Genomic DNA, 14,546 nt, shown 5'->3' with positions numbered 1-14,546 from the left:
AATTGTTATTAATGATAATAATGACCAACATTTATTGAGCACTTATCTTGGGCCAAGAATTCTACGGGTCTCATCTCATTTAAGCTGCACATATAGCTGTGAGGGAGGTGCTATTAGTATTCCAACCTCACAGATAAGAAATGTAAGGCTTGGAGAGGTGAAATGACTCTCCCAGGGTCAGATCGCTCCGTTCTGAGTCCTCTAGAGCAGCTCTGTCCAATAGATATAATGTGAGCCACACATAATTTACAATTTTCTGATAGCCACATTTTTAAAAAGTGAAAAGAAAACAGATGAAATTTGTCTTAGTAATATAATTTATTTAACCCAGTATCCAAAATGCTATCATTTCAACATGGAATCAATAAAGAAATTATTAATGAGCCATTTTACATTTTCATTTTTGTATGAAGTCTTCAAAATCCACTGCATTCGTTTTTGTTTTTGTTTTATTGCTGTGTAACACATTACCACAAACTTAGCAACCGAAAACAATACAAATCTATATTTCACAGTTTCTATAGGTCAAAAGTCTGGGCATGGCATGACTGGATTCTCTACTCAGGGGCTCACCCAGTTGAAGTCAAGGTGTCAGCCAGGCCTGTGGTTCTCTTCCAAGCTCACAAGTTATTGGTGGAATTAACTGCTTTGTGGTTGTAGGACTGAGGTCCCCTTTTCCTGCCAGCTGCCTGCTGGGGATCCCGCTCAGCTTCTAGAGGCTGCCTGTGGTTCCTTGCCATGGGCCCCACAGGCATTTCACAAGGTGGATATTTGCTTTCTTCCAGGCAAACCAGACTGCTGACTTCCTCTTCTGTGACCAGCCAGAGAAAATTCTCTGCTTTTAAAGGACTCGCCAGCTTAGGCGAGGCCCACCCAGGACAATCTCCCTTTCACTATAAAACACACATTCCCAGGTTCCACCTACACTCAAACAGAAGGGCATGACACAGGGGCAAGGCTCACTGGGAATCATCATAGAACTCTTTTGACTACATTCACCCTACAGTAAATCTCAGTTGGGACTAATCTCATTTCCCCTGCTCAGTAGCCACATATGGTTAGTGGCTACCATATTGGACAGCTCAGCTCTAGGCTGTGTCACTGTAGGTCTTCCCTAGGAAGAGCAGGAAGGTGCTTAGTGATAACCTTGCCCAATTCCATCATTTTACCGACAAGGAAACTGAGGCAGATCTGCGGAGAAGCAGGTCTCCCATTTCCTGGCCTACTAGTCTGTCTGTAGCCTTCACTACCTCCAAAAGTCAGGGAGATCCCCCTGGGATTGGAGACGTTGTTTCCAAAAGAGAAAAGGTAGACCTGTTTCCCAAGGGCAGGAGAGAATGGAGCCGGGATATGGTTTTTGTCCCCAGATCTTTCTGTGGGAGGTAACTGCAGTTTTAGATGAATTCATGAGTGATAGCAGTGGGAAGAGAGGCATATGGGCCTCTGGGGCTAAAAGGGTATCAATGCCATAGATGGGCTGCCCCCCAAATTCTCCTTCAGTCCCTGGACCCAGATGGACATCTGAATCCATGGAGTTTGACCCTAAAGAGTAAGCTTGATGTTGCATAAAGTACAGACATTTCTGGAATTAAGTAGGACCTGGGTATAGCAGGCAGCTTTGAAAATATCCCCCAGCGATGTCTGCCTCCTGGTATTTACACCCTTGTGTAATCCCTTTCCCTTGAGTGAAGGCAGGACATCCTGATTTGTTTCTAATGGACGGACTATGACAAAGGTGATGATATGTCTCTTCTAGGACGAGGTTACATAAGACTGTGACTTCCTGCTGGCTTTGATGAAGCAAGCAGCCATACTAGAAAGGCAAGGAAGTAGGGGCAATTTCTGGCCAACAACCAGTTAAGAGCTGAGGAATTCCATTCACATGCCCTGAAGACACTGAAATGCCGCCAACAACCACAAGAACTTGAAAAGGGATCCTTCTCCAGGTGAGGCTCAAAGGAGACCCCAGCCTTTACTAGCACCTGGATTTCAGCCTTGAAAGACCCGGAAGCTGAGGACCCCGCTTAGCTGTGCCTGGATTCTTGACACACAGAAACTGTGAGATAAGATGTGTGTTGTTTTGAGCTTCTACATGTGTGGTAATTTGTTATACAGAAGTAGATAACTAACACACTGGGTTTGAATCTTGCCTTTCACCACTAAATTGCTGTGGGCCCATGGGCAAAGTGACGTCTCCTCTGGGATTCTTATCTTCATCTTCTGTAGATTCGGAACAGTAGGTACCTTTCAGGATTGTGGTGAAGAGTAGCACATGGTGTTTCCCCTCCAGGAACAACTCTTCCTGCCCTTTCTGTACCCGGTACAGCAGTTAGGATTTAATTTAGCTGCAAGAACAAAAGATGAACTATAGTGGCTTAATCAGAGAGGAGGTGACTTTTGTGGAGGAGTCCAGAGGTGGTGCAGCTGCCCACGAATGGTATTGAACACCTAGTCTCCTTGTCACTTCCTCATCCACTAGCCTTGTGTGGCTTTCATTCTAGTAGCAGATGATGTCAGAGCTTTGCCCATGTCCCCTCAGATCCCTTTACCCCTCTGTGCACACTGGCTCCGGGCATGCTTTCCCCCCTGACAGCTAGTATCCACATCTCTGTCAAAGGACTTCTGTAAGGCTACCGGAGCTGGCTATGCCCACACACAGGGAGAACCTTAAATTTCTGTCCCCCAACCCATAGTCTTAACTGATGACTAAGGGGTTCAGAAGCATAAATGCTCCAGCACGCTTGTCCCACAGGGACAACTCAGAAGAGTCACCTATCCTTGTCCCGAGAATCCTCCTGTGAGACTTTGCTTGATGTCACACCTTACTGGCCTTCTTCCTTTCCTGGTATGCTTCTCCACTCCTATACCCACTTTTCCTGGGAGTGTTTTCAAAACATCACCATCCTATGAATCTTCATCTCAAGATTTGCTTCTGAAAACCCACCTAAGGCAATCCTCAAGGTCACCAAATAGCTGTTCTAGTTGCAGCAGCCATGTTCCAGGAAGGATGAAGGGCAAATGGATGATGGGCAAAAAGGCTGAATCTGTCTCATTTGTTAGAAAAACAATAGCTTTCTGGGAAGCCCCTCCCAGTAGACTTCCCCTAACTTCTCATTGGCCAGTCCTGGGTCACATGGCTATTCCTAGCTGCAAGGAAGCCTGGAAAGGAAATGAACTTTTTAAAATTTAATTTACTTTTTAAATTTGAAATATAATGTTCTTATAGGAAGCTGTACAAATGTTAAGTTATAGTTAAATTTATTTTTTACAAATGTATGCATCCCTTTGACTGCCACCAAGGTCAAAATATAGAATGTCACCAGCATCCCAGTAGTTTGGGGGCAGAGGAGGGCAAATACCATGTTTCCTGAAAATAAGACCTAGCCAGACAATCAGCTCTAATGTGCCTTTTGGAGCAAAAATTAATATAAGACCCAGTCTTACTTTAATATAGACCAGGTCTAATATATAATATAATATAATATAATATAATATAATATAATATAATATAATATAATATAAAATACTGAGTCTTATATTAAATTTTGCTCATTAAGCATTAGATGCATTAGGGCTGATTGTCCAGCTAGGTCTTATTTTTGGGGAAACAGGGTGTTTCTAACTGGAGACATTGCTATTGGTAAGGAAGAAGGGGAGAATGGACTAGCAGTGTCATACTTGGCAGATTCCTACTAAAACTCAAGATCTTTGTTGGCTATCACCTCCTTCAGGAAGTCTTCTCTGGTCCCCAGGCTGAGTTAGGTCCCTCCAGGCCTCCCATCGTCTCCTAGGTTCCTCTAGTCTGATACATATAATGCTCCTTGTGAATTAAAGCTTTGTCTCATCCTGTAGCACATGAGCTCTGTGAAGACACAGCCTACAGCCTATACTAAGTGCCCAGCAAACTTTGAACGAGTGAGGGAGGAAAACAAGATTGGAGCTTGAGGACCCAGGCTCTTGACTCCAGGGGTCCAACCTCCCAGGAGACTTTCCAGAAGGGCAATGGAGACAGGCAGTGGAGATGGTGCTGGATGGGCTGGACTTTAGTAACTGAGGATGGAGCCGGCACTGCATGGACCAATGCACAGACCTAATGGAACAGCTGGTGAGTTAGCCAGGAAACTGAGCAGATGACTCTAGAATGGACTGTAGCCAGAGAAGCCATGACCTGTGACATGCCACCTCCTGCTGCGGAAGGAAACTAGCCCAGAACTCGGGGCCTGAGGACAGCCCTGGGCCCCTTAGCAGCCTAGTCCCAACTGGCACACCTGGGAGCCTCCTCCCGGGGCCCCTTTTCTTCCTGATGCCTTTAAAGAAAGAAACCCAAAGCAATAGCTGTGTACCAACAATCTCGGGTTCCAGTTGCTTAGAATTGAGGCTGGTCCCTTAACCTTCTTGGGTCGTTGTATTCCCATTTTTCAGATGCGGAAATGGTCTGTAGAGCTGGAAGGAATTTTCAAAGACAATGTAATTAGTGTGGTCAGTTAAGGTTGTAAGCTTTGGCATCAGACTCTTTGGGGTTGAATCATAGCTCTTCTAATTATAAGCTGTACGAGCTTGACCAAATTAGCTTCTTTGTGCCTCAGTTTCCTCATATGTGAAACCAGCACAAATGACAAAGCCTACATAGTAAGGCTGTGAGGAGTGAACGAGATTATTCATGTAAAGTAATTTAAATGGCAGCTGCAAGGTAAGTGTGCTGTAATTTTAACTGTTGCTAATTTTATCAATATCTAAGGAGGCAGATGGTATCGTTTCATCATGGCTATTTCACCTCTAACGGGAAATTTTGGACAAGTCACTGAGCTCAAAGCCTCTGTTTCTTCAATTGTCAAATGGTTACAGGATGGATGAGTGAAATCATGTTTTAAAGTGTAAGGCATAGGGTGGGCATTCACTCAAGGATAATCATTATCTGAATTAGACAAGCTCTTACTGAGATAAATCTGTAACAAACAATCCCCAAATCTCACTGGCTTCTGATCACAAACATTCATTTCCCACGTGCAAGTCTGAGGATTGGCTGGGGTAGCTCAGCCTGCTCCAAGTGGTTTGCATCCTGAGAACAGTGGCTTCTGGGCAAGCTCTGCTCATGGCAGAGTGTAACAGCTGCAGGAAGGCTGGTGCCTGGCCTTGAAACTGTCACACTGTCACTTGCTCCCACATCCTATCAGCCAAAACAAGTCCCCAGGGCCAAGCCCCAAATCACTGGGCTGTAGATGTATAATCTCCCCCAGGGAGGGCAGGTGTGATTGTGGGCAAACAGTACAATGTATGGTATTATCTGTTAAGCCCCTGAGTTTATAGATGTGGAAACTGAGGCCCAGGAAAAGTAAGGGAACTATTCGCTCTCACAGGGAATCAGTGACCCCAGATTATTCTCCTCTCCTCCCTCCCACGCCTCACCTTGTATCCATATATAATTTGCATTTGCTGCTTTTGAATCAACAGCTCAGGCATTTGAATCCTACCAGAAGGACTGTGGCTGTGAGGAAGTAGAAGTCTTTCCAGGGCAAACAGACGTGCAGAGTGTGACTCACCTGTGACCATACTGCAAGGTCAAGGGAACAAGGAAGACCCAGGATGCCCAGTTCACCTCTACGGTTGACTGTCCAGCCCAGATTCTATCAGGACCCCAGAGGAGAGCCCGCAGGTAAAGTAGGGAGGAGGCTGCCAGCTTCCTTTCCCTCCCCCAAGCAAGTCCTGGGTAGAAGGGACAGTTGTGAATCCAGCTAGCTGGGTCCAGAAATGTCCATTGTGGTGGCTGTCATTCCGTCTCCTTAGGCCCTGACTACAGAGCAGGCCCTCGAGAAATCAAGGTGAATGAGGTATTGTCCCGTGGGGGAGACAGACCCTCCCCCAAAATAATGGCATCCCAATTGCTCTAGCAACATTTCCCCAAATGTGGAGCGATTTGAAGTGACCTTAGGGTGTACCTGGGAGCAACATTATACAATACTGACTCTTGAAGTGAGAAAGTGCCTCTCTTTTCAGTCCCTCTGATTAAATATATTATACCAGGAAGAAAGTCTCAGTTTACAGACCTGTGTCTTTAATATTTCAATAACCCTTACCAACCTTCATTTATTACAATGGACAGAAAGCAGGCTTCAGCCTCACAGGCTTGGCAGGTGGCAGCATCTAGCTAGAATTTAATAACATTATTTAATATTGTTTAATTGGACATGATTTTAATGGAACTTAGCTGGTTTCATAGCATTTGCTTTTAGAATGTTCATCTATTTGTGGCCAGTGACCCTGTTTATCCCATTTATAGTAGGGATATCAAGTTTTTCTTTTGAAGTAAGTTTATTTATATACAAAAGCGAGTCCATTTAAGGAAAAGCATTAGACAAATAGGAGTACAGGCTGTACACAAAACGTCAGGATATTATCTTGCAAGTATGGTGAAAACAGTGAAAGGGGTATGTGAACAGACTGAGGTTTGGGAAACTGCTAGAACATACATTCGGGGTAGTTGGGCTGCCTGCGGGAGGGGTCAGGAGCCCACAAGGAGAGACCTACCCGAACTGAAGATTTTAGGTGGAAGAAACACATGTCCAGAGAGCTGTGAAAGTTGGTGCTGGGAAAGATGAGAAGCTTGGTGTGGCAGTGGTACAGAGAGGAACCCCTCTGAGGTCTCACTATGAGCCTCGGCTCCCAGAAGGAAAAGCCAGGGGTGGGTGGGCTGCAGCGGAAGTGACAGCAGATCAGTGTTTATCAAAAGGTTGGAACTGTCGCCCGGCAGAGATTTGCTGTCTGGGTGGTAGGGTCCCAGGCCCCCGGTCATCATCTCTTCCTGCTGGGAACCCCCTCCTAAGGTTCAGAGCCATGGATCCTAAATCAGAATTAGCCTGAGGAGAGAGAAGGAAAGGGTTAACCCCCTCCCCTGCTAGGGCTCTGAGTTCTGGCCTTGATTGCCCATCCAGACCCCATCAGCCCAGCCCCAGTGGCCACAAAGGCAGGACTCCCCGCCCTCCTTCGCAAGGGCAGACTGAAGGTCAAAGCAGTTTAGGGTTGTGGTCCAGGGGACACAGCCAGGTTGCTGAGAACCAAGGATCCCCAGTTTCTCCATCGTCCTAACAGGACCCTTTCTACCCCATCTGCTTCCCCAATTCTGGTAACAGGGAGGCCCAGGTTTCTGGAAAGGTATCCTGCTGAGCTGGTTGAACCAGAAGGATACCTTAGAGCTGGGCCCGGCACACAGGAGCCATACCTCTGGCAGGGTTTCGGCAGTCCCTGCCGCAGGCGCCAGGGCAGCAGCGACTGTTGCCGCGGCAATCTGAGTCCTTGTGACACAGGTGCTGAATGGGGCTGAGGCAGTTGAATCGGTCCTCGGGGCAGGTGCCCAGCTTTACTGCAACACACGGGCCTGGGTGAGCCCTACTGTGCCCTGGTCCTGGGGCTTAGGGCTCGGGCAGTCGGCAAGGTGGATTATACTTACCTGTGACCATACGGACACACTGGCGGAAGCAACTTTTGTAGCAGCACTTCATCTTTGAGGGACACTGGCTGTCATCTATGCACTGGTCAGGCACCGACAGGAGGCAGGGCCCATCGTCCGGTGGACATCCCCCAGTTTTCTCTGTAAGAGAACCCCCCAAATCTTGTAGCTGGAGGCAGTTCAGAGTGAAGTAATAAGCAATGACTTGGGAATCACAAGATCTGAATTCTCCACCCCTTACTTCTTGCCTGTCCTTTGGCGAGTTATAATTTTTATTTTGGGGATGGGCTTGCTTTTATTTATTTATCTTTATTTAGTTTTATTTTTTTAACTGAGGTGTGGTTGGCATCTAACGTTATATTAGTTTCAGGTATACAACGTAATGATTTGGTGTGTGTCTGTTGCAGAATGAACACCACAAGAGGCCTCCATACATTGGTAAAAATGTGTTTTTCTTGTGACAAAAACTTTTAAGATCTACTTTCTTAGTAACTTTCAAATGTGCAGTACAGTATTATGAACTGTAGACACCATGCTGTGTATTACATCCCCAGCACTTATTTTATAACTGGAAATTTGTGCCTTTTGAACCCCTTCATCCATTTCAGCCAACCCCCATCCCTCCACTCTGGCAACCACCAGTCTGTTCTCTGTATCTATGAACTTGGTTTTTTTTAGGTTTTGTTTCCTTTGTTGTTTAGATTCCACACATAAGTGAGATCATATGGTATTTGTCTTTCTCTGTTTGCTTTTCACTAAGCATAATGCCCTCTAGGTCCATCCATGTTGTCACACATGCTATAGAGTTGGGGTTTTTTCCGTTTCTTTGTTTGTTTTTAAATCTCCATTTTCTGTCTGTGAAGTGGGAAGCTGGACTCCTTCCTCCTGGTCTGGTTTGAGACTCAGATGACAGGAAGCTTAGGAGAAAACGAAGTTGTAAGTCTCCAGCTGCACCAACAAGGCCGCCCCTGCCTGCCTCTGTCCTCTTCACGCTGTGGCTCCAAACCGCTTCTCTTTGCAGGGCCTTGCTTCGGCTGTGCCCTTTGCCTGGCTCTGCTACACCCCACTTGTTAGGTCTCAGGGGAAACACCCCACCCCACCCCACCCGACACACTCCCAAAGGAGCTTTCCTTCCATTTGTGACTGCCGCGATTTGTCTGCTTCTCTCACTTCCCTGGTGGCTATGAGAAGAGCCCCTCTGCCGGCTTTCTCATCATTAGGCTGAAGCACAACCCTTGACGCAAAACACTAGGGGCTCAGTGACTATTTGAAAGAAAGGGTTTTGAAGGGAGAGCCGGCATCGTAGGTGTGTCAGCTGTTGGCATCTGGGTGCTTTGTCATAGCCACAGTCGGCCACATCTTTACCACGTTTGTCACTGTTGCAAATGGCACAGGGGTCTGTATTAACTCAGTCTTTCAGGAGGTCTCTGAATGGCTCTAGAAAGTTCTGTCCCGGCGCTTACCTAGCTACTCTCCTTGTTAGGGATTTGGGCGATTTCCAGATTTCATGCAGAAGGCTTGCATCAGTGTATTTCTCCATTGAGAAGGTGGAATTAAGGCCTAATTTAGGAGGACGACTCTGAGTCCTCATCTCCCAGGGCAGCTCCCTCTGACCTGCATATCCCTCGACGCTGGCTGCCCCTGAGCCCTGCGGACAGGGATGGGTCCCAGGCCTTCACTTCAGTCTAGCCCCTGAGAAGAGGTTCTAGAACCCCCAGCAGCTGCTGGATGCAGTGCTGTGACTTTACCTTGTGTCCACCTTTCCCCTCCCGCCCCTGACTGGGTACTGGCCACACACATAGTAGGCACCGTGCTTATTCGGACAGTAAGTGCTCTACGTCAACTTCACTCATGACATGTGGCTTAAACCAAATTGCTGCCCCCTGCTGGAGAAAGAGCAGCTTAGCCTGTGAGGGAGCCCGCTACACTTGAGTAGCCTCTCCTTCCCAGGCTAGGGAAGGGAGGCGCCCTGGGGACCGAGTGTCCAGGGTGTAGCCCTGGCCAGAGGGTCTCAGACCTCAAGGAGGGGGCCAGACGGAGCTGCCTGAACTCAAAGCGGGAGCTCCCTATAGGGGGTGGGGGTGGATCAGGTCATAGCACCAGGGAGAGCTTCTGCGGTGAGGGCCAGGACCTGAGCCTTGAGGAACAGACAGACAGGCAGGAAGGGAAGGAGGATGAAAACTGGCATTTCAAGTGGGGAGAACTGGGGCAGCAACAGAGTGGCGGTGGACTAAGAGCCTGCATTGTACAGGGACAATGGGAGAGGGTCTGGGAGGTCACACTCAGGTCTCCGCCTGCCTTCCTACCCTGCCCTCCAAATCCAGGTTCCATGCTCACAGACGTGTACACAGAGACACGGTTGTGTGTACACACATGGACGGCCGTACAGCACCTGCGTGCTCCTGGATGTGCTGACTCGGAGAATGAAAGAGTCCTATCCAGTCACAGTTAAATATGCACATTTATGCACAAAGACCTACGTACGCATACACAGTCAAATATGCAAACACACTTAGCTATGAGCTTGACCGTACGAAATGCTGATATTGAACTTTTTTGATCTACAAAAAGCAATTTCATATGGTTTAACCTATACATTTGTTTGTGTATATACACACACAGAGCGATATATGCAAGATTGATATATACATATGGATAAATATAGACAGTCATAAGAACTGGGACATACGTACAAAGTGGAATATGCAGACATACTGCCATGTACACATGCCTATACACAGAAATACATACACACAGAAATGAACACACACTCGGACATACATAGTCATGTACATAGAAACACATAGCATATGTAGGGTGTGAAGAGAGACGTGAACGTGCGTACACAGTCATATACACAATTACATGCACAGAGCCACACCAGTACAATGAACCCATTGAAAACACTGCTTAGACACATACTACCTGTCAGGAACTGGACCAGGCTCTTTATGTCAGAGACACCAGACAGATTTGAGTGTGCGAGGGGACCCTTAAACAGAGGTAGCTGTGCTTCCACAGAAAACAAACCAGGACTTCCCTTCACTCTATTTTGCCACTTTCCTCCACTGCTTGAAATTCTACGGAGAGCCACGCTGAGGTCTCATGGGAAGAATCAGGAAAGGACAGAGATGCGATGAGTTTGGGGGAGACCAGCGTGTTTTGTTCCTCAAGACACCATCTACTCCTGAGAGAGAGGCATGAGACGTCATTTTACAAGGTGTAGGTTTGGGAGGTGAGTCTTCCTGATTCCAAAGACCTGCCTTCAACTGCCACCTTTGACACTGACTCAGAGTCAGTCTTCGGCCTTGGGCGAGTGGTTGTCCACTAAGCCTCAGTTTCCTCATCTACAAAATGGGAATAAAAATAGCTGTGACCTCACAGCATTGCAGCGAAGAGGAATGTGGTGATGGTGTATGAATCACAGCCAGAATGGGATCTGGCCTTGGTACTTGCCAGCATCCTTCCCTCCTCAGCCTGGGGATTCTGAGGCTCTCCTCCCCAGGGAGAGAGCCCTGCATCTGAGGGAGGCATACGTTAGGCTCGAGGGGGCAAAGAGGATGCAGGGAACTGCTCCCAGGGCCCTGGGGAGGACAGGACCTGTCCCCATCACTGTCCCCTTCCCGCAAGGCGGGGCCAGGGCTGCACAGGTGTATGTAGGTCATAGTGTTCCAGCCCCAGAAGAGGATGGAGGCAGAAGCCTCAGTCGGGTGGGGAGGCACCTGTCTAGCTACTTCAGCAGCCCTGGCCTCCCAGCCTCCCTCACCTGTTGACAGGTCAGCCCCAGCCTTTTGGGGGAGGCAGGGAGGAGAGAAGGAGGTAGATCCTCCCAACAGATCCCAGAAACCACACCCCTACTCAATTTCGGAGTCCCTTCCACAGACTGGGCTGGGGGACAAAGAAGGTGTGAGAAGGATGGAAACAAGATGGACAGGCCAGACCAGGCACAGGCTTGTTGGCCACAAAAGACAACAGAAAGGTTCATCTCCCTGCCACATGGACACACAAATCCACACATCTCCATGGAGACAACCAGAGCAGAGGGGGTACAGACAGGGTCCCCCTTCCACCCCAGACGCACAAAGATATACATGGACACAGAGACAGGCGCATGTGTGCACCCACAATCCCACACTCAGGTGTGAAGACAAGCACAGACGAGCACCAAGAAACTGGCAGGGAGCCGTTTACAGATATAGACGTGGGCAGGCTGATGGGCACAAAGAAGCACAAACAAAACACAAGCTGCTGGAAGCACTAAGATGCCGGCATCCACAGGCACACACACAGGCACACACTGCATTGCCTGCCTCCCCCAAAGCCTCACGCTCCCCAGAGAGGTAGGAACCACCTAGTCCCTGCAGCAGAGGACCCTACACACACTCACCTCCCTTCCTCCTGCCTGAGGCAGCAGGCAGCTGGCTCCCCAAAGCCAGGAAGGCCACCAGGAGGAGGAGGCTGTGGGCCCTCATGTTTCTGCTGCCGGCACCTAATAAGGTCAGGGCCCAGGGGCCCCTAAATTAACACCTTCGGCCTCAGGGAGGCAGCTGAGTAAAGGAAGGAAGGAGAGGGTGGATGGAGTGGTACGTGTTTGCCTCATTCTGGCCCCACCCCCCTGCCCAAGAGCCTCAATGCAAGGACGCTTGTGCAAGAATTGATGATGGGTGGGGACAGGACCAAGTACTGGGGGCTAGGATCCAGTCCTGCCTATATTGCTGACTTGGGCTGTCATCTTAGGCAAGTCTTATCCCTCGCTGGGCCTCAGTTTTTCTCATCTCCTTAATGTGTGCAGGTGGTCAGATACTCCCTTTCCTGGGTCTCTAAGATCTTGAAGCCCCAGCAATGGCTTAGGCAGGGGATAGACATCAGCTTTGAATGGCAAGGATTTGCAGAGTTCTGCGAGCCTAGGAAGCATTAAGGTTCGGGTCAGAGCTCTCTGCTGGAGAAGGCTGGCCCAGGCTGGCACGGTGGGTGAGGCCAGCCCTGGCCTCTCCTCTTGGGTCCTCATGGATGGGAGACAGAGGGCTCCCTGCCTTTGACGACATCACCTCCAGTGGCATCTGTTAGTACTGCCCTCTGCCTGGGTCTGGCTCGGCTGTCCGGGGTGGATGAAGCACAGGTTTTGGTTTGGCTGAGGTCGCTGGTCACAAGTTGTAGGTGGCCTCTGAGACCCCCTTCCCTAGCCCTAAGGGATCCTGAGCAAAAAAATCATCTCAGCCAAGGACCCCACCTTAGATTTCACATCATTTGGATCCTGTCATTTGGTAGAAGAGAGGCAGCTGGGGCTCAGGGTCCTAAAGGGCCCCAAACGGAAACCCACTGAACCAAAATACCTTACCAGGATGGGAGAAGGTCAAGACCACCCTCTTGCCTCCTATTTGAAAGATGAGGAAACTGTAGGCCAAGGACACACAGTTATTGTCTAAGCTGTGACTTCTGTCATTGCCTCCCGACAGTCCCCAATCAGGTCCTGGGCCCTGGAAACAAGGCTTTTCCCCATCTGACCCTGAGAAAGGAAGATGACATTCCAGTGCAGAACCCTCACAGTTAGGAAGTTCTTCCTTGGGTTTAACTTGACTCCTTCATGCTGTCTTCGAAGCTCTCAGGAAAGAGGGACCCTACATTCTATGATCTGATAATTACTTTTGGAATTTTAGCATCCCCTTGGCAGTTTTATTTAGAAGGAGAATTTTATGAGGCTATTTTTTTTTCCTGATGACAAACTACATGTGTATATTAAAGAAAGGCTTTTTCTAGACATTTCCTTGGTGATGAAGTATCCTCCAATATCACCATTTCTGATAGCAACATGGTATTTTGTAAGATTTATATGCCAAAACATATATATTTGTGAAACATATAGGTTTCTAATTTTTTTCACTCTAAGTGAAGCTGTGACAACAATCTTTGTACATATATTTTGAGTCACATCTCTATTTTCTTGGGGTAAATTTGTCAAATTAGAAATGCTAGGTCAGTCAAAAGGTACAAACTTCCAGTTGTGAAATAAATAAGTTCTGGGGATGTGATACACAGCATGGTAACTATAGTTAATGGTAGTGTATTGCATATTTGAAAGTTAATAAGAGAGTAGATTTTAAAATTTCTCATCACAAGAAAAATAATTTGTAGCGTGTGTATGGTGACGGAAGTTAACTAGATTTATTGTGACGATCATTTTACATTATGTACAAATATCGAATCATGTTATACACCTGAAAATAATATAATGTTATATGTCAGTTATACCTCAATAGAAAGTCCAAAAAACCAAAAACAAACAAACAAGAAATGCTAGGTCAAGGGCGGGAAAGTTTTCCAGGCTTTGAATATCCTGAAATTGCATTTCAGAAAGTAAGTAAGTGTGTGAGCTTCCACCTGATCTGCAGGAGACATCTCTTGTTTTTATCTGACCAGCATCCCTTCCTTTGGAGTCATAGCGCCCCACCCACTGTAATTCTGATTGGCTGCCAGTCACCAGGAACTTCCCCTATCACAGGTGAGGGCATTTAACCCAGGTAAGCGCCACTGGACTCTAACCTGTCCAACCCGCCATTCAAATCCTGAAGAGAGCAGGCAGTGCTCTGGAGAACAGTCTAAAATCATTGCTCACAGTTAGGAAGTTCTTCCTTGGGTTTAACTTGACTCCTTCATGCTGTCTTCTAAGCTCTCAGGAAAGAGGGACCCTACATTCTATGATCTGATAATTACTTTTGGAATTTTAGCATCCCCTTGGCAGTTTTATTTAGAAGGGGAATTTTATGAGGCTATTTTTTTTTCCTGATGACAAACTACATGTGTAAGATGTACGCAAGATTCTTAACGGATATACTCAGCAAATACAGGATAGTAAAAAAAGAAGTACATAAAATCTATGCCAATGGAAAACAGTCTCATTTTAATTTGCCTTTCTCTGAATATGGGTGAGGGAGAGCATTTCTTCATATGGTTATACTGACCAATTGTATGTATTCTTTTGTGAATTGCCTGGTTTTGTACTTTGCCCATTTTTATTGGGATACCTTTATTTTTATTGTTGAGGTGTAAGAGTTGTTTATATATTAAGGATACGACTAACTTGTCAAACACAAGAAGCAGTATG

The 14,546-nt window shown here is 47.2% G+C and overlaps 1 protein-coding gene across 1 annotated transcript; it reads right to left on the bottom strand.

Annotated features, from left to right (window-relative positions):
* Positions 1-6,241: 6,241 nt before the first annotated feature.
* WFDC5 (WAP four-disulfide core domain 5) lies at positions 6,242-12,066 on the bottom strand. Its single transcript, XM_019749634.2, has 4 exons — positions 11,832-12,066; positions 7,445-7,585; positions 7,217-7,357; positions 6,242-6,854 (listed from the first exon to the last, which is right to left on the bottom strand). The coding sequence occupies exons 1-4, from the start codon at positions 11,914-11,916 to the stop codon at positions 6,850-6,852; spliced, it is 372 nt and encodes a 123-aa protein (XP_019605193.1). The 5' UTR covers positions 11,917-12,066; the 3' UTR covers positions 6,242-6,849.
* Positions 12,067-14,546: the final 2,480 nt, after the last annotated feature.

Source organism: Rhinolophus sinicus, linkage group LG13 (genome assembly GCF_036562045.2).
Source record: "Rhinolophus sinicus isolate RSC01 linkage group LG13, ASM3656204v1, whole genome shotgun sequence".
In the NCBI taxonomy this organism is placed as follows: domain Eukaryota; kingdom Metazoa; phylum Chordata; class Mammalia; order Chiroptera; family Rhinolophidae; genus Rhinolophus; species Rhinolophus sinicus.
This window is presented reverse-complemented; position numbering and strand designations above follow the sequence as displayed.

Bases quoted from the DNA above. Each gene is read 5' to 3' on its own strand.
- WFDC5 (XM_019749634.2), bottom strand. From the start codon at position 11,916: ATGAGGGCCCACAGCCTCCTCCTCCTGGTGGCCTTCCTGGCTTTGGGG. The intron at 7,586-11,831 runs GTGAGTGTGTGT...GTTCTCTTACAG, and splicing joins CTCAGGCAGGAGGAAGGGAG to AGAAAACTGGGGGATGTCCA. The intron at 7,358-7,444 runs GTAAGTATAATC...CGTGTGTTGCAG, and splicing joins GTGTGTCCGTATGGTCACAG to TAAAGCTGGGCACCTGCCCC.